Here is a 24,231-nt window from a genome sequence, read left to right as displayed (position 1 = left end):
ATGCCCTTTAAAAATCTGACTACCTCTGCCAGATCATCATCATCATCATCATCATCATCATCATACACAAAGGCTATGCACTGTCGCTGCAACCATTCTCCTTTCAATCCTGCTGTTCTTTTCGCTTCCTTGTAGTTTTTACATCCCATCAAGTTTCTCACATCCTCGAAGTATGTCTTCCTTGGTCCTCTTCTTCCTTTCTTTCCTAGTATCAATCGCTCAATCAATCACTACTGATCTGCATTTAGGGCAGTTGGCCAGGTGGCAGATTCCCTATCTCTTGTTTTCCTAGCCTTTTCTTAAATGATTGCAAAGAAATTGGAAATTTATTGAATATCCCCCTTGGTAAGTTATTCCAATCCCTAACTCCCCTACCTATAAATTAATATTTGCCCCAATATGTCCTCTTGAATTCCAACTTTATCTTCATATTGTGATCTTTCCTACTTTTAAAGACGACGCTCAAACTTATTCATCTACTGATGTCATTCCACGCCATCTCGGAACATACCACTTGTACGATGCTAATTAATTTATTATTTAATCACCTATTCAATACATTAAAATTTTTATACAATTAGGAATTGATCGTTGTTACCTTATGAATCTGAGACATGTTTCGTCTTTCATAGAAGGCATCTTCAGTCACTGTACCTCCTCAAGGTTAAAGCAGGCACCTGATAAGTTGATATCTTTGGAAATGTTGTCGATTTTTATGTTGATGTTGCGTCAAAGGCAACCAGGCTGCAGTGAAAACCAATAAGTAACTAAACCGCAAGATAAAATTTGGCAAAATTTCCAAAGATATCAACTTATCAGGTGCCTGATTTAACCTTGAGGAGGTACAGTGACTGAAGATTCCTTTTATGAAAGGCGAAACATGTCACACATTCATAAGGTAACAATGATCAATTCCTAATTGTCTAAAAATTTTAATGTATTGAATAGGTGGTTAAATAATAAATTAATTAGCATCCTGTAAGTATAGTATCTTCAATACAGAACCATAATGATATTTATTACTTGCAACATACCACTTAGTCGAGCAGCTCGTCTCCTTTCTCCCAAGTCTTCCCAGCCCCAACTTTGCAACATTTTTGTAACGCTACTCTTTTGTTGGAAATCCCCATCCCCCAGAACAAATGGAGTTGCTTTTCTTAGGATTTTTTCCAGTTCTTGAATCAAGTAATCTTGGTGAGGGTCCCATACACTGGAAACATACTCTAGCTGGGGTCTTACCAGAGACTTATATGCCCTCTCCTTTCAACAAGCCCTAAATACCCTCATAACCATGTGCAGAGATTTGCACCCTTTATTTACAATCATATTTATATGATTGCCCCAATGAAGATCTTTCCTTATATTAATACCTAGGTACTTACAATGACCCCCAAAATGAACTTTCACCCCATCAACGCAGTAATTAAAACTGAGAGGACTTTTCCTATTTGTGAAACTCACAACCTGAGTTTTCACCCCGTTTATCATCATACCACTGCCTACTGTCCATCTCACAACATTATTGAGAGTATTTTTGTCCTTCAAAGACGTTTACTAGGAAGTCATTATGTCTCAGGATATGACCCAAAAGTTTTATCTTCCTTCTTTCCATATCCTTTATCAGTTTCCGTTATTCACTGATTTCTTTTCGAACATTTCGATTAGTCTTTTTTTTCAGTCCAGCATGTCTTCGTCATTTTCCTCCAAATCCACATTTCAGTTGCTTCCAATGAATCTCTTTCCTTTTTTCCAATAGTCCAGCTCTCACAACAGTAAAGTAGTTCACTCCAGACAAAGGATTTTACAAAAGCCTTTCTTGTTTTTTAAACTTATATGGGTATTTGCCAGTTAGGAATGTTGGAATTCGGAGCCTATACTTAACAGAACAGCATAAGGACGATGACAATTAAAACCTATGTGAGCAAAAATTCATTTTACTCACAGTAACCTGGTTTATAAACGCACATTCCCCACATTCCACTGAGAGTTCTGCCTTGAAACTAAAAGGCATTTGGACCATAAATGTCTTTCTCTTGCCATGTGATATGCTTTCTCCATAGATCTACAAAACATGTAGCACATGGAATACTTCTCAATTTTTGGGTATGTACTAAATACCTGATAATAAGAAAAGAGTAGTTCAAGCTTGTACGAACAATACAGAATATACAACATTTATCCAAGCTGTCTATTACCTCTGCAATTAAACTTTTTGAACTGAAAGGTAGTCCAATCCTAACATTTTTGCTATTTGCTTTGCGTCGCAGCGACACATATAGGTTTTATAGCGTCGATGGGATAGGAAAGGGCTAGGAGTGGGAAGGAAGTGACCGTAGGCTTATTAAAGAACAGCCCCAGCATTTGGCTGGTGTGAAAATAGGAAACCACAGAAACCCATCTTCACGACTGCTGACAGTGGGTTTCGAACCCCCTATCTCCCGGATGCAAGCTCACAGCTGTGCGCCCGTAACTGCACGGCCAACTCGCCAGGTAAATCCTAACATATGGTATCAACATAATTTGGGAACATCTCCACATGAGTTAAAGCACCAAATTTAACAAGAGTTCTCTATGTATCTAAATTTACTCCATCACGACTCGTCCATAAACTTGCTAGAGAAACATCTACGTAGATCTACGCAACCAATTTCAGATGCAATGCACCCAAGCATATCACAGGTTATTAACACAGTTGAAAACAAAAATACTGAATATATGGATAGATTATTATATTAAGAACGCTATGACATCACACAAATGGAATGAACCATGCTACAACCTTAGGCATACATTAATACACTTTGTGGTACATGGCTTTCACTACAAGCTTTGTAAGAATGAACCTGATCCTGATTCTCAATGTATTTGTAAACTGTGCAATTTTGCCTGTGATAGATGTCATGGACTAACATGTACTCAAAGAACAGAATCTCTGACCAAATTCTGGAGTGAATGAACTTGGTATTTTACTGTAGTTTAGCTCTTATTGCATAATTTTGATTGTATATTGGCTGCAATGAATACTTTGTTCTAAATACCTGATATTATACCCATAACCCACTCCATATTTACCTCTTTCTAGCAATGATCTAAGTCTCCTTTTCCAAAACAATTTTGCATGAAATACACAAGTCTAAGAAAAATAAGCTGTTTTCAGATTTCTACATTCTAGTGAGTAATTTTAATTCATTTAGATTGAAAGATTGATGATTGACAGGTGGTTGTTTTTCTAAGGAGAACAACTTTAAGTTACATGCTCTATTTCATTTAATGCCGTAATTCATTAATCTACAGCCTGATTAATACCAACCATAAATACATACATCAATCGTAGCTTCATCTCGCACCAACACACATCGGTCATATGGCTATGATGGGATAGGAAAGGGCTAGGAGTAGGAAGGAAGTAGCCGTGGCCTTAAATTAAGGAACAGCCCCAGCATTTGCCTGATGTGAAAATGGAAAACCATCTTCAGGGCTACCGGCAGTGCGGTTTGAACCCACTATCTCCCAAATGGAAGACTGCAGCTGTGCGCCCCTAACCGCATGGCCAGCTTGCTCCAACCACAAAAAAAAAAAAAAAAAAAAAAAAAAAAAAAAAAAAAAAAAAAAAAAAAAAAATTAAAAAAAAAATTAAAAAATAAAAATACAGTAAAAACCCCTATTTAGTTTTTTAATTGGGACATGAATTTTTTTAAACATTAAATATGTGTTTACCTTAAATCGAAGTTTCAGCAGAAAGCACACCTAATCTTTGTCTATATTAACAAAAATTGACCCACCACACATTATTGACACAATGACAGCAATAGAATAAGGAGATATCTACTCTACACACCATACTGGAATGACAATGAACTCTAATTATTTCTCAAAGGAATGTTTATTTTTACAGTTGGCAAACCTTAGATTTCGAGGGTTGTTTTGTTTGTGTAACAAAGTTGTCAACACTTCAGCTGGTTCCTTTTTCAATAGCAGTCAACCTATCAGAAACTTGTAAATATTTTCTCTAGCCAATTAAAACTGGGGGGTGTGTACTGGAATCCAGCCTATCAGTAAAGAGTTCTGGTGTTCAGTAATGTTGTGTATTCTCACCGACGGAGCCAAATTGCCACCGTACATTGTTCTCAAGCGAAAGATGCTTCCTAAAAATCTACCCGCTGGTGTCAGGCTCCACGGCTAAATGGTTAGCGCGCTGGCCTTTGGTCACAGGGGTCCCGGGTTCGATTCCCGGCAGGGTCGGGAATTTTAACCTTAATTGGTTAAATTCGCTGGCACGGGGGCTGGGTGTACGTGTTGTCTTCATCATCATTTCATCCTCATCACGACGCGCAGGTCGCCTACGGGCATCAAATCAAAAGACCTGCATCCAGCGAGCCGAACTTGTCCTCGGACACTCCCGGCACTAAAAGCCATACGCCATTTCATTTACCCACTGGTGTTATCGTCAGATCTCAGAACTCCAGCTGGATGGACAGTTCACTTGTGGAAGACTGGGTAAAGTGTGTCTGGCAACGTAGCCCTGGTGCATTGTTGGGACAAAAGAGCTTGCTTGTTCTCGACAGTTACCGCGGCCACACAACAGACGCTGTGAAGAAACATATCAAGGATGGGAAAACTGACCTAGCAGTCATTCCGGGGGCGATGACGTCTATGCTTCAGCCACTGGATGTCTGCGTGAACCGTCCATTCAAAGCAGCCTTAAAACAACTCTATACAGAATGGATGGCAGCTGATAATCACACACTAACTCCAACTGTTCGCATTCAGCGCCTGGAAGTTCAGCTGCTGTGTTCGTGGATTTTGACGGCTTGGAACCGTATCTCTGGAGACCTCATACGGAAGAGCTTCAGGAAATGTAGCATTTCTAATGCTATGGATGGCAGCAATGACGACATTTTGTGGGAAGGTGATGGTGATGAAAGTTCCAAGTTGGTACTGATGAATGAATTCGTTGGATATCGTTCTGGAAATGTTTGTTTACTTTTATTTGTATTTTATAATCATTTGATGTGTGTTAGTAAAGATTGTAAATAATTTTGACTTCACTTTTTTTAAAATTTTGTTATTTCAAAATAAGGGTGCGGGTCTTATTCGGTGGCGGGTGGTATTCGAGATTATACAATATTTACCAGATACTGTAATAAGAATTGAATCATGGCTGAGAAGTGATATTATGGATGCAGAAATTTTCTCACGGAACTGGAGTGTTTATCGTAGAGACAGGTTAGGAATGATAGGAGGGGGAGTATTTATACTGGTGAAAGAAGAATTTGTATGGGATGTATGTAAAGAGAAATAACTCCCAAAACCATCAATAATAATGGGAAAACTTGATGAGAGTACAAGTCTCTGCAGTCCTACCAACTACATGAATAAATGCTCCTAAAGAGAACAGCACTATAATTCAAAGTAGAAGCACCAGAACTACACTCTCAGCACTGTTAAAAGTATGTATCTTTTGAACATGCACTACAATATGGAAGACAGAAAATTTCCATTTATGGCAAGGGGGGAAAGTTACAATGAACTCTGTTGTGTAAGTCTGAAGATTTGCAGAGTGAGGAAATCTTCGTTTTGTAAATTAATGGAGGGTTACTGGGTACAAATACAAGTGTTGTGAACATAAGAACCATAGGTCTGCAGTGATTAGTTTCCGCTGCCTACCTCCCAGACACTTGAGCATAAATGAGCCGTACTGTTTTTGCTGAGGTGCTGTCTACCTGACCTTCCTTTTGTCTTCCTTGTGTCCTTCCGTCTATCCATTGCCACTCCTACTCTCCCTTTCCAACAAGGTCGTCATGTAGTTTCACCAGGAGCCACTCCTACTCTTCCCTTCCGGCAAGGTCATGTAATTCCAACAGTGTTATCAGTTCATTCCCTGACACTTAAGCTAGTGAGTGACCCTGTAGGTACGTTTCCTCGTTTGCTTTATGCTGCGATAATTACCTTTTAAATTGTTTTCAAGTACTGTACTTTCAACGTTAGTGCAGTTTTGCAGTTTAGTGCTGTGTTGTATTATGTTGAGTGTGGTATCAATTCAACTGAAAATGGACAGGCACGAATGCGCTTGGCTTATGGCGCTACTTCGGGCAATTCAGCTGAGACCCAGATAATTTACTATTTTACCTTCATGCCAAATGTATGCATACACTGACCAATGCTTGTGTGAATTGGTCTCACTGTCTGCCAACATGTGTGATACAGGTTGACCAAGACAAGTGTGTTTGATGAAGTTTTAATTGTGTTTGAGTCCTCTTCTACCAGCACGTAGAAAGTAGCTCATCGAACTGGAGTTGACTGCTGTCTTGTCTGAACAATCTTCATTCTATCATAAACATAGAGTGAAGGTACTGTTCTGGGGCAACTACCCATTGTGAGTTGCATATTGTGATTGGTTTTTGGCAGAAACAGATCAATATTCTGCTTTGTATTGTTTACATAAGGGGGTATGTTCAATGCCCACAATAATCATGTTTGAGCACATGAAAATCCACATGCTACTTTTGTTTGCAAGCACCGTTTTACAGACAATTTGTTGGCAGGCATAATCGGCAATAACTTCAATGGGCCTAATATCCTTCCGACCAGGCTAGACAGAAGGAAGTATGGAATTCCTTTGCAAGAGGTATTGCCGGATCTTCTACAAATTTGCCTCTTGCTGAGTGATGCACGATGTGGTTTTAACATGACAGTGCTCCAGTCCATTTTGCTTCAGTACCCCAAAACCATATCACAGCCAAAGACTTTAATATTACTTATCTAGACTCACAGAGCGCGCTGATGCTACGCGGAATATTGAACACTTTCGCGCATCGCCATGTTGCGGGCGCTTCAGCTTCGAATACATGGCTAGCACGTGGTAACGTTTACAGACCCTTGCATGTTTTCGATTTGAATCATGCCTGTTAGTGGATCTGCTTCTGTATTATATGTGACGGAGTGATAATATATTGTCAAATATTTTCAAGGAATATGGGAGCTGATACATTACAGTAGTTTCGGCAATATTAGGCCTAAAGTTAGGCCTTCCCTGTGGAATGGAAAGATATTTACGAGGGTGAATTCATGTGCAGCCTTCATTTGTACAGGTTGCTATCGGAAGGGATCTGGTATTTCTTTTCACATGTGAGTAGAAATTGAACTGTTATAAAATAACTTTCATTTACCATAGGGCCTAATCCAGAACTAAACATGTTATAGGGTGGATTCAGGGAACGCATGGGCATGAAATATAGAATATTTAGACTTCTTCTTCTTGTTTTTTCCTTTTGACAATTCATCGGAGATAATTGTTTAGAACTAAACAGCTGTTCTGAAAAAGGCTACATATTTTTCACACAAACTGTGTTGCGGTATTACAAATTTGATAAACCTGGGCCTAGAATCCATAAGGTATCATTGATAGAACTTGATAAAACCTTTTAACATTAGGATAAGGTATTGCTTCAAATTATCAATTATCTGAAAAATGATTTATTAGGTTTTTTGTTTTTTTTTGCAAGTTGCTTTACGTCGACACAGATAGGTCTTATGGCGACGATGGGACAGGAAAGGGCTAGGAGTGGAAAGGAAGCAGCCGTGGCCTTAATTAAGGTACAGCCCCAGCATTTGCCTGGTGTGAAAATGGGAAACCACGGAAAACCATCTTCAGGGCTGCCGACAGTGGGGTTCCAACCTACTATCTCCCGAATACTGGATACTGGCCGCACTTAAGCGAGTATCGTATGTCTTCATTTCTCCAATTTTTCCCCATTTGCTTTATAATAAAATAATACAATTGTTAATACTCTATTCCAGAAAAATCTGACAATATAAAGTCTAAATAAAGCTCATTACAATCTTGTCAATCCTAGTCTACAGTAGAAAACGCGAATCAAAATAACTGTTCACTATGATATTAATCTTTTTGTTTGCAAGTGCTTTCAGTTTCATCTATTTTCTTTCTGGTGTAAATCATGGTGCACATATTAGGGAAAAATTAGAACCCACTTTCAATTTTTATGTGCTCAGATAATGTTAATTCAGAATGAGTTTGTAAAAGCATTAATATTTAAGAAGATAATATTATGAGGAGGGTTTTACATCTTAAATGATAGCACTCTTACTTAAGCCTAACCGAGCGAGTTGGCCGTGCGGTTAGGACCGCGCAGCTGTGAGCTTGCATCCGGGATATAGTGGGTTCGAACCCCACTATCGGCAGCCCTGAAGATGGTTTTCCGTGGTTTCACATTTTCACACCAGGCAAATGCTGGTGTTGACTTTAATTAAGGCCATGGGCTCTTCCTTCTCATTCCTAGGCCTTTCCTATACCATCGTCGCTGTAAGACATATCTGTTTCGTTACGACTTAAAGCAAATTGGTAAAAATAAAACTTAAGCCTAAACTATGCAGAGAAACTCAAGCTAACCTTAGACATTCATTTCATTTTAAGAAGTACACAATAGAAGACTAGTACTAGTGTAACAAATGTCAGGCAGCATGTACCTAAATCCAAACCACACAATAATGATAACTTCTGCTCATCCAGTTACGTTATTTCGTATCCAAACAAAACCAAACCCCATGACACAAGAGGCCCGAAAGGCCATGGCCTACCAAGCGACCGCTGCTCAGCCTGAAGGCCTCAAGATTACGAGGTGTCATGTGGTCAGCACGGCGAATCTTCTCGGCCGTTATCTAACCGTCAGATAGCCCCGCAATTGTAATCACGTAGGCTGAGTGGACCTCGAACCAGCTCTCAGATCCAAGTACAAATCTCTGATCTGGCCGGGGATTGAACCTGGGGCCTCTGGGCAAGAAGTAGACATGCTACCCCTATACCGCAGAGCCGGCATATCATATTCAGAAAATGATAAAACATGTATCTGATTGTTTTAGAAAGATTTCTGCAGTCATCTACTTTTTAAACAATGTGTTCAGAGAACTGAGTAAAATTTGCTGTAGGCTTAATGACTTATCAGAGAGGAATCATAAGCTATGTACCTTTCATAGAAAGATTTTATTTCACATGTTTCCTTTTTTGTTGATATTGAAGATTATTGTTATCGGTATAGGAGTTTGTAAATATGTGTTCTCCAGTCTGCTGACAGACAGGCAATTTTTATCTCACACTATGTAATCATACTTAAGTTGTAGACTGCTTTTTTAACATGTCTTCTAATTTTCAATAAAGCTAAATTGTAGAGTCTAGGTTTCTCAAGAGACAGATTGTCACGTGATCCTCGTCCGTTGAGTCTGGCCTTCTTGCAATATCCATGTTCAAACACATCAGTTACAAACATGACCCTTATATTAAAGTGAGCGACATGATCATTCTCGAGGTACCGCAAGTGTATTTTTGTAGTAGTGTATTTTTCAGTCTTCTTATTCAGTCTGCTAAAGTTTATTTTATTCTATGGACTATCCAAAGGATTTGTGTAGATTGCTCAGTTTTGATATAGAAATATATTTTAATATTACCACAGCCTTCATATTATGTATGTTTGTTGCGTGTGTACACGGTAGTCGGTATAGGCTGTCATTAATTTTGTAGGGCGGATGTTTTCATGCGTGCGAAATTTAAGTTAAAGCACGAATTCCATACGATCTCCGTGTCAAGCTGAGGAGCGCCCGCAACATGGCGGTACGCGCACGGACATGTCTTCCCCAGTCATACGCTACTGCGCAGCCAGTGGTGTGGGGCCTTGATCACAGCAGTGTTTGGCCACAGACAGGTAGGGGTGGTCCAGTGACTTTGCCCCCCTTGTTCACCTGACTTACTCCTAATGACTTTTGTCTGTGGGGTCACTTTAAAGACCTGGTGTATGAAACCCCAGTTGAGTGTGAGGAGGACCTAGCTGCATGAATCATTGAGGCTGAACATCATGTCTGAGAAGCACCAGGAATTTTTCAAGTTAGAGGGAGACATTTTCAACATCTGTTCTGAGGTACTGTAAATTTGTCCATTTAAATTATCTGCAGCTAAAATGTAAACAGTCTCCGAAGACCGTAAAAGTAGTTAGTGGGACGTAAAACAAAATAACATTATTATTAAATGTAAACAAAAAGCAAACAGTGAGGCACATTTACGCTCAAGCACCTGGGAGGTTGGCAGCAATCTTAAACCTAATGCATGTGTAATACAGAAACTAATCGCAGCAGACCTATGGTTTCTTATGTTTACAACACTTGTATTTGTACCCTATAACTATCGTTTAATTTATGAAACAAAGTTCTTTCATCTTTAGAATGGAAGGTACCGAGCTCGATAGCTGCAGTCGCTTAAGTGCGGCCAGTATCCAGTATTCGGGAGATAGTAGGTTCGAACCCCACTGTCGGCAGCCCTGAAAATGGTTTTCCGTGGTTTCCCATTTTCACACCAGACAAATGCTGGGGCTGTACCTTAATTAAGGCCACGGCCGCTTCCTTCCCACTCCTAGCCCTTCCCTGTCCCATCGTCGCCATAAGACCTATCTGTGTCGGTGCGACGTAAAGCAACTAGCAAGACTGGAAGGTAATTCTTCTCTATGAACTCTTGTCTTCTTATTTTGTAAATGCTATATTTTTTATACAATGCCTACTAAATACAATTCAAATGAGAATGGCGATCGTTAAGTACAAAACTGACAATGCATGGTTCCACAAAAGGTTGAAATTTCTTTGAGTGGTGTCTTTAAAAGTAGGAAAGATCACAATATGAAGATAAAGTTGGAATTCAAGAGGACAAATTGGGGCAAATATTTGTTTATAGAAAGGGAAGTTCTCTGCAAATAACCTCACTCCTTGTGAGTGGGGTTAACTTCCAATAAGTAACCAGGGAAACCTGACCCCTACAGAGCGCGTCCCCAGGTGGCGGATAGGGGGCCCCCTACAGTATGTAGGGCTGGTTTGAAATAACCAATACAACTCGCGGACCAACAGGTAGCCCAATTCCTGGGGGCTTTAGAATACTGGAACACCCTCTCTCTCGGGGTCATAAATATGGAGGACCCTTGCCCTGGGTTAAGGGTGAAGACCTCCACGGCGAAGAAGATGGACTTCGGTACGGTGGAGATGGCGGAAAAGGCAACCCATCCTTCTGGGGGTGTACAAATGGAACCTACTGCCTTGTAGACAAGGAAGACATCCTCAAAGGCTAAGGGAGTAAACCCTGAAAGAAAATTCTCTTATGCGTTAGGCCTAGCAAGTCACCAGGAGAGTATTGAGTACAGTCGCTTTCAATAAGAAAAAAGAGCCTCGGAAAGAAGATTATAGACCAGACTGACACGTCCTCTCAGACAATTGTAAAGTATGATGAACATACGGCTGATGATATACAATGTTCCGAAAGGAAACCCAAAATAAATAAGAGATTCAAATACCAAATTGGAACTATGAACATTCTATCATTAACTGGAAAGGTAGAAGAACTCCTAGACATGATGGATAGAAGAAAAATATCAATATTGCGATTGAGACCAAATGGAAAGGGATTGGAAGTAAGACACTTTGTGGAAGATACAAATTATACTGGAGTGGACAGGAGATGGTAGCGAAAAATGGTGTTGGATTCTTAATTAATGAAGGGACTGATGGTACATCTAAAGTTATCTGCAAAAGTGATAGAATCATTCAAATGTTCATGAAACTGGAGAACACTAAGTATACCATCATACAAGTGTATGCCCCACAGACAGGCTGCAGTGAGGAAGACAAAGAGAAATTTTGGCAAGACCTGGAAGATACAGTTAAATGAGGAAAACATTATTATTATTATTATTATTATTATTATTATTATTATTATTGGAGATCTAAACGTACAAGTTGGGGTAGACTGGGGTACGAGAACATCATTGGTCCACATGGATTTGGACAAAGGAACCCAGAAGGAGAAAAACTATTAGATCTGTGCAGAAGAAATGATCTTCAAAAATACATTCTTCAAAAAAAGAGACAGTCACAGAGTAACAAGGTACAGTTGGGATGGCCAGTATAGAACATTGACTGACTACATAACGACGAATAAAGATGGTGGTAGATACATCACAGACGTACAGGTCATCCCTAGTGAAAGCATGGACAGTGACCACAGATTGCTGTTAGTAGATTTCAAACATAAGACTAATGAAACGCAGAAAATGATTATGAAAACACCAAGGATTAAAACTTGGAAGTTACAAGAAGTCCAAATAAAGGAAGAATACAAACTAAGGATTCAACAGAGTCTGCCGAAGGGTGAAGTAACCAACGTTAATGAAAAGTGGAAAGCTTTCAAAGACACCTTGTGGGAGAAGACAAAAACCTATGTGGAGTAACAAGTTCCATCAAAAGAAAAAAAGGAGACACCATGGTGGAATGATAGAGTGAAAACAGCAGTGAAAGAAAGAAACCAAATAAAGAAGGCACTGGACATGGAAAAACAAAAACAGGGACAAGAACGCAATGAATAAGAAATACAAAGACACCAAGGAGTATACAGGAACAAGAAACTTGCTGTAAAGAACATTGTAAGGGAAGAAAAAGAGAAGAAATGGAATGAGTCTGCAGACAAACTGGAAGAGGACAGTAGAGGAAATATGAAATTGCTATACAGAGTAGTGAAAAACAAGCGAAGGGATCAAGAGACCATAAAAGCAATAGAACGTGGTGATGGAACTCTGGCACAAGAAGAGGGAGAAATTAAGCAGAAACTCAAGATCTATTTTGAAAAGTTGCTGAATGGAGATACAGAAAACATAACAACGAATAGAGGAGAGCCAAGTTGAGGAACCACAACTGAACCACCAATTACATGACTTGAGGTTGAAAATGCGCTCAAGAGCATGAAGAAAGGAAAGGCAGTGGGCATAGACGAAATAAGTGCAAATATGCTGAAAGCGGCGGGAATTCCAGGAATCCAATGGCTCTACAGACTGCTCAACAAGATATAGGAAGAAAATGCTATTCCTGAGGACTGGAAGATGGGCATCATTGTACCTCTGTCCAAGAAAGGAAACATGATGACAATGTACTAATTATCGTGGTATTACACTACTCCCTCATGTCCTGAAAATATTGGAAAAAATAATAGAGACAAAGAGATATTGTTGAACCAATTTTGGAAGAAGAGCAGTATGGTTTGAGACCAGGAAGGTCAACTACAGACCTTATATTTGCAATTAGGATGCTAATGGAAAAATACTGGGAGAAGAACAAGCCTTTATTTCTAATATTTTTGGACATTGAGAAAGCCTATGACAGTATAACAAAGGAAAGAATTTGGCAATGCATAAAAGAACTTCAAGTGCGAGACAGCCTCATAGACAAAGTGAAAATGTTGTATAGTGGAAGTAGAAGTTGTATTCAAGTAGGACGTGGTTTGTTGGACTGGTTTGAAACAAAGAGGGGAGTGCAGCAGGGCAGCTCATTGTCACCACTTCTATTTATTATTGTGATGGCTGTAGTAATGAAATCTATTAAAAGGAAAGAACATGGAGATATCAAAGCCTTCACATTTGCAGATGATGTTCCGATCTGGTGACTCAGAAGAGGAATTGGGAGAGAGAATGCAAAGCTGGAATGAGGAGTTTAAGAAATATGATTTAAACATCAGTAAGACCAAGACGGTAGTGATGAAAGTGTATGGAGAAGGAGCAGAACCAATAGCCATGTTAAATTAAGCCCAACTGGACAGCGTTCCAGTTTTCAAATACTTGGGTAGTGTTCTATCAAATGACAATCTAGCAAAACATGAGGTGAACAATCGAATCAATAAGGCAACACAATTTTACCACCAGGTAAGACACCTGCTGTGGGATGAGCAAATACCTATGAAAACAAAAATGACATTGTACAAGTCCTATTATACAGTACACCAATTCTTACATTCAGTCTCGAAACCACAACACTGACCAATAGAGATAATTCCAAACTCCAGGCAGCTGAAATGAAATTTCTAAGCACTATGATCCAGAAAACCAGGAAAGACAAGATTAGGAATGAGAAAATTAGAGAAGAAGTAGAATAGATGATTCTCTCCTCAATAAGATTCAGCTATAGCTGAGACGGGCAATGCGTACCCAGCAGCATTCAAACAGTTCGGCAAACGTTTGATCTCCCTGGCCACTCACTGGCCTAGCAGGGGGTGATTTATGATGGCAGTGGGCTTCAAAATGGAAGTTCGCATTCCCCTTCAGAAATCCTTACAGCTCTGTTGCCAATGCACCTCTTGTTAAATAGACGTCAGTCTCTTTCTTCAGCTCAGAGAATTCACACTTGCTTTGTTCCCTATTTGAAAGTTTTGGATTATTTCTTTGCTTCGTTAATTAATATTTGTGAAGTGTGTTGCTTTTCACTTCGCTTCATGCAGTAACGAGGAGGCCGTAGGAATCATACCTGGAAATTATCGCATCAGAAATTCCTGAATTAAATCTGCCAGTGCACGCAAACAATCCTCAACCGAGCACCAGTAGTAGTGATATTCGACCGAGTAGTATTGGTTCCGTGTTCGCGAGTGATACTCAGCCGGGTAGGAGTCATTCCGCGGAGAAAGGCGACTAAAACTTTAAGTAAGCAAAGTCAACGGCTGGTATGTAACGCATACAAATACATTTTGAAGAACAATGTACACAAGGGTTATATTTCGGAGACAGCTGAAATGTTGAAACTTAGCAGTAAAACTATAAGTAAAATAGTAAAGAGCAGACCTACAACTCTGAAAAAGCGTGGTAATAATAGGGTTATCTTAAATAAAATTGATGCTTTTTGCTGTGACTTGGTAAGACGCGAGGTATATACGTTCTTTACTAAAGGTAAGTCACCAACCGTACAGGAACTGTTAGAAAAACGTGTGTGGCTTTCCTTATGAAAAAACTACTCTACGGCAGCTGTTGATAAAACTTGGATTTTGTTTCCGTTTTCTGAGGAAAAAACAGATTGTAATGGAATCTGCTAGAATAGTAGCTTGGAGATATAAATTCATGGACCATCTCCGGAAGTTGCGTTCCGAGGGGTGCAGAGTTGTCTATCCAGATGAAACTTGGTACAATACTCATGAGATTGTGAAGAAAGGGTGGGATGATGAAACTTGTAATTGCATACTGAAAGCACCAACATCGCAAGTCAAGCGTATTATGGTACTGCATGCTGGAGGCAGTGAGTGCTGGGTTGAAAATTGCCTTTCTTTGTTGGCTAAAAACACTGGAGACTGCAAAGCTCAAGTTTTCGAAAACTGGTTTAGGTCTCATCTTCTAGAGAACCTACCACGTGACCGAAAATGTGTAATCGTGATGGACAACGCAAGCTATCATTTGCGGCAGCTGATTAGGTTTCCTTCCATGAACACTAATATTAAGGACATTATTAAGTTTATGGAGTACAATAACATTCCCGTGCCAAAACCTATACCCATCAAGGCAGTTGTGTTGCAGGAAATCAAATCAGCCAATATCAGTAAAAGGTATGCTATAGAGGAGATCGCAGCCACATGCGGACACGAAGTTTCGCAACTCCCTCCATATCATTGTATTTAAAACTCCATAGAAATGATCTGGTCTCAGCTGAAGGCGAATGTTAGGAGAAATAATGTTACACCAACTTTGAGTGCTAGTGTGTCACCTTCTGCGTGAAGGGGCTGGAACGATCGGTCCTGAGAGGTGGTCTGCTTGTGTTCGAAGCACCATTAAGACAGAAGAGAAGTACATGAGACACGACACGCATAGCAACCAAGATAGATTTGTAATTCACCTAGCAGACAACGACGAGGACGACGAATAGAGGTAAGGTAAATACTGCATTTGTTTTAAAAGTAGCTAAGTTTGCTGGCTATTTTATGTCCGAATTACATATTCCCATATTTATTATTATTATCCCAGTCCCTAGTTCATGATTTTCATTTTCTGGGGGAGTTGGCCATGCGGTTAGGGGTGCGCAGCTGTGACCTTGCATTCGGGAGATAATGGGTTCAAGCCCCACTGTCGGCAGCTCTGAAGATGGTTCTCCGTGGTTTCTCATTTTCATATCAGGCAAATGCTGGGGAAGTACCTTAATTAAGGCCACGGGGACTTCCTTCCCACTCCTAGGGATTTCCTAGCCCATCGTCGCCATAACACTTACCTGTGCCGGTGCGACGTAAAACAAATTGTAAACATTTGTTGTACTTTTCCTTTCTTTACTGAAAGCAAGACACTGATATTAGCAGCATAAAATTAATATTTTAATAGGCCTACTTTGGTATCAATTTAAGTTTAGTCTTTGTCGAGGTTTATTTGCCAATTCCTACTTCCTGTTTTTTCATTCTTTCTTCCTTCTAACATCTGTGCCCACCGCACGGGTTAAGCATGAAACAAATTATTCTGCTATATTGGTATTTGCTGTGGTTCATGATCAGGTTATTATATTTATATTTTGACTTTAGAATAAACTAGCTGATGTACCCGTGCTTTGCTATGGAATGCAGAATTGTAGGGTAGGTAGAGTACACGTTGTGAGCAAGTATGTATTAAATTGTATAGCTCTTACTGTTACCCTAGAAACGCGACGGATTAATCACCAAATGTCTTTTCTCATGTGAAGACTGCGTTAGGGAATTTTCATTGTAATGGTAGGCCCACATGCCTACCATCAGTCACAATCAGGTTGGCGAATTGCATTATAATGGCAGACACTCACTCTCCACCTGCCTTTTTACATCCTCAGAGAGACTGTCTTAGCGGTTTTCCCAAATGAAATGAACATAGCTCATTACAATGACATCAGTAGGAATGACGCGAGTAAAAGTAATGATTTCACATGAAATACTCTATCAAATGGAAAACTACACACTTTCTCACTTTTAACGAACAGTACTACGCTGCCGATCTAACAGTCCAAAGTTCCAGAGCTGGAATGACCAGGCCCCATTCAGTCATGATCCAACACTCTTAGTCTTTTTTGGGGAGGGAGTGTCGAATGGTGAAGAGTCCCAGGGCAGAAACTATGCCCTTTTACTAATCTGTTTCCTAGGAGTACCCGATGAGTCGGAAAATTTCAATTCACTACCTTGGCGGCAGAAAAATCTATCTGACTTGGAGGCCATTTATTCCTCCAAGCCAGAGAAGAAATCCCCTCTTCACTGCTAATTTTGAATAAAATGAATGTAGGATTTAACAAAAGTGAAGATGAAGGATCTCTTTTTAAGAAACGGCTCTTTTCAGGGTTGAATCTTGAGTTATTTAGTGAATTGTGGTGCTATAATTTGGAATATGCCTAAATTGTAATTCTAGACCAAGTCATACTACTACTACTACTACTACTACTACTACTACTACTACTACTACTACTACTACTACTACTACTACGTGAGCCCCCTGCCTTACGAGTGCACACCGCTCATTCAAAACAGCACGTCAGAGTAGGGATGGAATAGCTGGAATACTTCTGAGGATGCAGAGCACAGTTTTCTGCAAAACGTTAAGAATTTCACCTTATTTTCTTGACACAGCATAAGCCCAAAAGCCTATACAGCATCATGTCTAAGTACAGGCTGTGAAAGCATTAATGGGAATAAATGTTAACATGTTCAAATAATCAACGCAAAATATGACATCCTTGCTTTTGATACAGCTCGATTGCCTTTTAAACAACATGCACCCCTTGTGTCCATAGGAGAAAACGACTGACAACCCTCATTATTACCAGGCTGGGCCAAGTTTTAAGATCAGAAGATACCGCATGGGTATGCGTTCAGTGTCAGGACTTTATCAAGACTGAAGTGGTTTGGTCGCATGAAGACTATGCCAGTTAACAGAACTGCAAGGAAGGAATTTGACAGAAAAGTAGAAGGAAGACAACCCATAGGAAGGCCACGAAGGAAATGGATAGATTTAGTTAAAAATGATGAACTGCTGAGAGGTCATGATTGGGACAAGTTGGTGGAGGAGGAATGGTACAAGGACAGGATGAAATTGAGGAGGCTCATATGCCACACCCAGGAAACTGGAGATGGTTTAGGATGATGATGGTGAGGAAGGGGAGTGAGGGATTGGAATAACATACCAAGGGAGATGTTCAATAAATCTCCCATTTCAATGCAATCATTTAAGAAAAAGATAAGAAAACAACAGATAGGTAATCTGCCACCTGGCGACTGCCCTAAATGCAGATCAGTAGTGAATGATTGATAATGCTGCTGCTTTGGTGTACAGCAATTCAAGCAGAATAAATGAATTAGGACCTTTTGATGTTCAGTCCAAGTGACTTGGATAACGACCATTTTGTTCAAATACAAAATATATTATTATTAAATACGTATTGAACAATGTAGAAATCATCTGTGCTACCCTGATTTTACCTGGAAGGAGTGTGGTCGCTGCTCTCACTGTGCTTTGGTCGACGGCCACTGCCTCTCTTTCGTGGCTGCTTTGACTGGCATGCATGGCAGTACCATTTACCCCTCGGAACCTTGCTCAGAACAGGCTGATGACAGTCTGTGTGATAAGCTCGTGGACACGTGTCGCATACCACCACATTCTTACTGCCACCCTTCTTGCCACATACAATGCAGTTCCGTTCTCCTGTAGCCTTGTTCATGCATTCATAGCAGTACCTGCACAACAATATTCACCAATAATAATAAAATGTATGTCTACAGTAAATACATTTTATCCACTCACCAATATTGTAGATAATCTTATACTGAAATTAACATAATACTCAACTATAGAAATAAAGAGCATATTTGTAATGACACAAGTAATTTATAATAGTTTTCTGTAAATGATTAAGAGCATTCAATGCTCTTTTTAAAAGCACTTTTTTTATATACTACATTGAGAGCAGTATGCCTTTAGATACTGCCTTCACTTTCAAATTACTGAATGAATGCACTCGAGACATTGCAACATACTGTATAACTGGGCATGAGTAAACACTGGCTGGGGTAGAGATACCAACACCATAGTTTGCTCTTGTGCATTGTTAACCATCATACAAGTGTAATGAATAGAAAATTGTTGTCTTTTGAATGAAAATTGAAGATGAAAAATGAAGAATGATTCTTGGAATCAGTTTTTTTGATTTATTCTTTCAACAAGAATGACTTCAGGTCTACACAGTTGACGTACACATATTTTGTACAATTAATTGTGTTCCTTTTAAAAGGCTTTATAATAATATAATGTTATTTGTTTTACGTCCCACTAACTACTTTTTAAGGTCTTCGGAGACGCCGAGGTGCCGGAATTTAGTCCCACAGGAGTTCTTTTATGTGCCAGTAAATCTACCGGCACGGGGCTGTCGTATTTGAGCACCTTCAAATACCACCAAACTGAGCCAGGATCGAACCTGCCAAGTTGGGGTTAGAAGGCCAGCGCCTTAACCGTCTGAGCCACACAGCCCAGCCTTAAAAGGCTTTGAGAAGCACTTAAATTTCATAGCCATGTCAACTGTTTATGCGCGCTATGGCATACTGTCCACTAGTTGCACGAACCACTTTTAAGCATCAAGCCAATGCAAATGATCACTGTATGTTCTGCAAGCTACTTATACGCGTAAAACCTTTCCTGAATCTTTCTGCCATCTATTGGGCGTTTGTTGTACTTCCTGCTGATCATAGAATTCAAGCTGGGGGAGAGGGGAAATTATCCTCGGTATCTTCACCTGTCCTGCCTACGGTACACTGCTCTTGTACCTAGTAGGCAGTGCCATCAACATGGTGATTGGAGACAAAAACAAATCAAAGGATTTAGCCAAAAAATTATACTAGGTATTGTATTTATGCTGTTAGATTCGAAAGACAGTGATACCAATAGTGACAGTTATTTTTAGTGATTCGAGTGGTGACAATGAATAATCAAGCAGAGAAATTGTTCCAATTTACAAGTAGTACACGTTTCGTTTGGATTGACTAAACATCATCAGCTACACATTTTTGATTTACACAGAAATTCATAAAAGTACAAACCAAACCCAAACCCCATAGCACTTAACGCCTTTGAAAGGGGCTTGGCCTGCCCAGCGTCCGCTGCTCAGCCCGAAGGCCTGCAGATTACGAGGGGTCATGTGGTCAACACGACGCTTCCTCTTAGCCATTATTCTGAGCTTTCGAGACTGGTCATAAAAGTACAGAGACATATAATTCCATATGAATATTAAAACAATCTCTAACATATTAAAAACTTTTTTAGGTTAGATCTTTAAACACATGGGAGGAGGGGGTGGGGGAGGGATGTTAACCACTCAACGTGGAGTGCCGTACAATGCACGCTGGCTCCCAAACGTTCTCTGTCGCGGAGTGACATACACTACATGTGTTTAGCAGCTTCTGGGCCCTGTTTCATAAAACTAACTAATAATATTAGCTAATAATATTAGAACTCATAAAAATAATTACTAGTTAACCAAATTCTGTTTCATAACTAATAACATATCTTCACTAGTAATATTAGTTCATTAGTCAGGTGATACAAATGGAGGTTAGAATCGGTCTGTTGCATATGTTCTTGGTTTGGGTTTGTTCCTAGCAGTAGGCTAATGCTTGACTACAACCAACTATTAATCCAAATGTTCAAAAGGCTCACTTGATATTTTCATTGTGACTTCAATACATATGAAAATGGATAAAAGAAGTGAAAATAATGTGAGAAGAAAATTTCTTTGCGGAAAGTGATTGAGTTAAAGCGTCAACTATGCGCAGCCTTCTGCACACTATAACTCTCCTTGTTCCTTTTTACTTTTTTTTATTTCATATGCTCTTTAAAATCTCTGTTGAGATGGACTAGCAAAATCTTTGTTTACTACCCCTGTTGGTGGGGGCAGTAGACTAACAGGCACGGTATCCCCTGTCTGTCGTAAGAGGCGACTAAAAGGGGCCCCAGGACTCTCAACTTGGGAGCGTGGGTTGGCGAACATGGGGCACTGAGATGAGTCCTGCCATTGCTTCAACTTACTTCTGACAGGCTCATTTTCATCTACCCCGCTGACCTCCCTTGTTCAATTCTTGTTCTTTTCCGACCCTGACAGTATTAGGTTGCGAGGCCGAGAGAGTCTTTCATTTTCACGCCCATCGTGGCCATTCTCTTTCTTTAGCCGATACCTTCATTTTTCAAAATGTCGGATCCTTTCCATGTTTCTATCTGATTAGTGTTATTATTGATGATGGTTGCCTAGTTGTAGCCTACTTCCTCTTAAAACAATAATCATCACCAGCATCATCTTGGTTTACTGGTGATATAAGGCAAGATTTTAAGATACTTGAAGTGTCCGAGCAGAACTGCACTAGAGAAACACAACGATACCGTGTATCACTACCAACCAGTGGAGTGCAATGCGAAGTTGCTATTTTAAGGTTATGCTTCATTCCTTGCAATGGAACGTTCTATTACCTACCAATCATATCAAGCAAATACTCAAAAGTTATGTAATCTAACCTAAATCTCCCATTGTAACGGTATTCATATGTTTGTTACATGTCAGTAGGCCTACAGGCTGTTTTTGACGTAACATTTATTGAACGGTGAATACCTACACTCGTTCCTTATCACTATTTGAATCAGAGTCGACCATTTCAATGATCTTCATTATTTTATGCCAAAATATTAAAATACCGCTCACTTTGGTTTCATTAATAATATGAATTATGAGTGAATTTTATTAGTCATGTTGTCTATGAAACAATTTACTAATATTATTAGGAACATCTACTAGTAATTTTGACTCATAAACTAATATTATTGGTTTCTTACTAATAATATTAGTGAAAGATATTTTATGAAACAGGGCCCTGATTTGTGCTTCTATCTAGCAAATATTTCTTGAACCATTACAAATGTAGTAAGCTATATCTGTAGATGAAGCATCGATTTTTCATTTGATGCATGTATCTATAGAGTATTTATCGATTACGTATGATATATCGCGTCTGAAAAACCAACTAGTTCTGTTGTTGCCATCATAGCTGCTAAATGTTTTCTTGTGATCGCAAATTTGAAAATTAACAATGTTTTACCGAATGATGATACAGAAAGTTTAGTTTTGTTAAGGAAGGACTAAGATATAGAATTTGAGAGTGAAAGTAGTGATCGTGACATTGATGTTACTTTTGATACATGGGAAAATTTCAGCCATAATGATACTGATGGTAAGTTTGTGTGAGAAGACATGGATAATTACAGAGGGCGAAAGGAAATGTTTACAGCAAATTATAAGTCTGTTGTTTTCTACTGTTGAGTTTGTAAAGATAGTAGTAGTACAGGCAGATATTTATGCCCAACATTGCATGTGGTCATACGGTATGATATTTCCATTCCAATCGAGGGTAAATGAATGTGTACTGCAGTTACTGTGGAGGAAATGTATGTAGTTTCTGCATTGTCCAATGTTAATAAGCATAGTACAGAAACCTGTATTGAGATATTTTTCAAAAAGTCTGGGTACTAGCTACTTCTATATTTGGTTCAGCCATATTTTGGGCCCATCTAAAATCTCAGAAGTTTCCTCCACTTCACTGACCTTAGATAATTCCAGTAAATTATGCTTTTTGTATGTTTATGTACTAATAACAAACTGACCATTTTGCTAAAATTCATTGAAACACTTGTCATTTACGCCGGATTAAGTAAGAGCCTGCACTCATAGCATGCTTGGTGCCTTACTCCTCCCACAGCACAGGGTAGCCATGTAGTGAAAGTCGTCCCACGCTAAGAGGTTAAAAACTTAGCTGTGTCTATTTTGTTTAAAAATCATGGCTAGTAAATATTTCTAAAAACATGTTATAAAGATGACTAGAAAATGTCTTTGTTCTTTCTTGTGTTCCCATAACTTGGAATGTGGATGGTTTGCAAATGGTGACAATGATGCAGAATGGTGCAGGTGACTGTGACATTGTCAACATTCACATAGAGTGGGCAGAGTTTGGAATAGTGCAAAAGTATTTACCGCTGTTGCTGATTTGCATGTCTACTTCAATGATAACCGTGAACCTATAGATATTTTCGAGTATTTCTTTTGTGATGACCTAGTAGAACTGAAGGCATGGGAAACAAACCTGTATGCCAAGCAAATGACAAAAATAAAGGCTTAATGGATTTGCTCAACGTAAGAGTAATGATCATGAATGGGTGGAACAAATGCTGAGAAGGTAAAACTTCTAAAAGGCCTCTTGAGTTTGCATGATATGGTTCAGATGTATGTTTCTCAGCAAGAGAAAATGTACTGATACACCATTCTTCAGAAATATTATGACTGGCCACAAATTCCACCTCCTCATCGGATATCCCCATTTCAAAGAGAATAGCAAATTTGACAGTAAAATGGATCTGAATCCCAAACTTTTCAAAATTAGGACAATTTTGCAAAATCTGATCAATGAATTTCAGACTACTTACACTCCTGAAGAGGATATAGCCATAGATGAAAAGCTTACTGTATAGGAAAGGTATGTTTGGATGAAAGTTATACACTCCAAAGAAGAGAGCATGTTTCAGAATAGAGTCATACCAACTGTGCAAGTCTTCATATGGCTATGTTTACAATATGCTAGTGTACACAGGGCAGATTGCAGAGTTCCCAGACAAAATATTTGATATTGATTTGGGGGCTTGCGATAAACCGCCACAAGTTGTTTTCACTCTCCTGGCAAAACTTCAAGGGAAGAAATACATCCTTTATGTAAACAACTACTATGCATCACCAATAGTTTTTGATCACTTTATCCAGAAGAGTACGGATGCTGTAGGAACTGTTCGAGCAAACAGGAAGGAGCTCCGTAAGGAAATTAAGAAGCTGGAGACAGGAGAATTTTGCGCATGGTACATGAATAAACTAATGGTGATGAAGTGGAAGGATAAGAAAGATGACTATATTGATCCATTTTTCCAATTCATTTAGGTTCAGAGATATGGCTAACAGTTGGGGATTGGATGCAGGTAATTCACTAAGCAGCAAGTAGTAGGTTGATGCTACCAATACAGTCTTTGGTACTATAATTTAATCAAATCCCAGTCCATTTTAGCAAAGATTTTGAATATAAAAAGGTCCTAAGGAATATATGGAATCCCAAACTAATGATAAAAAGTTAATTTAGGAATTATAAAAATGTAATGATGATTTGATGATCAGGAAGATTTAATACATCAACGACATTGATGTCAAATTTTATTTCCAAGCTGTTTTGGTTCGGGTATTTATTTTTATTTAGTTCCCTTTTCTGCTCATATTTTGCTTTGGTTGCCTAGCATTTGGTGTAAGGTTTACTCTTGTGTGACTGAATGTATATTTATCTGTTCTATGTGAGCCTTTTATGGTGATAGTCCTTTT

At 39.2% G+C, this 24,231-nt stretch overlaps 1 protein-coding gene across 11 annotated transcripts in view; it reads right to left on the bottom strand.

Annotated features, from left to right (window-relative positions):
* tou (toutatis) overlaps window positions 1-24,231 on the bottom strand; it is a 1,002,029-nt gene that overhangs the window by 42,038 nt on the left and 935,760 nt on the right. For all 11 annotated transcript variants that reach the window (XM_067147191.2, XM_067147194.2, XM_067147190.2 and 8 more), the window contains one exon: window positions 18,269-18,523. In XM_067147191.2, the coding sequence (XP_067003292.2) occupies window positions 18,269-18,523 (255 nt within the window). The remainder of the gene's footprint in view (window positions 1-18,268; window positions 18,524-24,231) is intronic.

The sequence above is a fragment of the Anabrus simplex genome, chromosome 5, assembly GCF_040414725.1.
Source record: "Anabrus simplex isolate iqAnaSimp1 chromosome 5, ASM4041472v1, whole genome shotgun sequence".
NCBI classification, from domain to species: Eukaryota; Metazoa; Arthropoda; class Insecta; order Orthoptera; family Tettigoniidae; genus Anabrus; species Anabrus simplex.
Note: the sequence above shows the minus strand (reverse complement) of the source record. Positions and strands in the feature narration are given on the sequence as shown.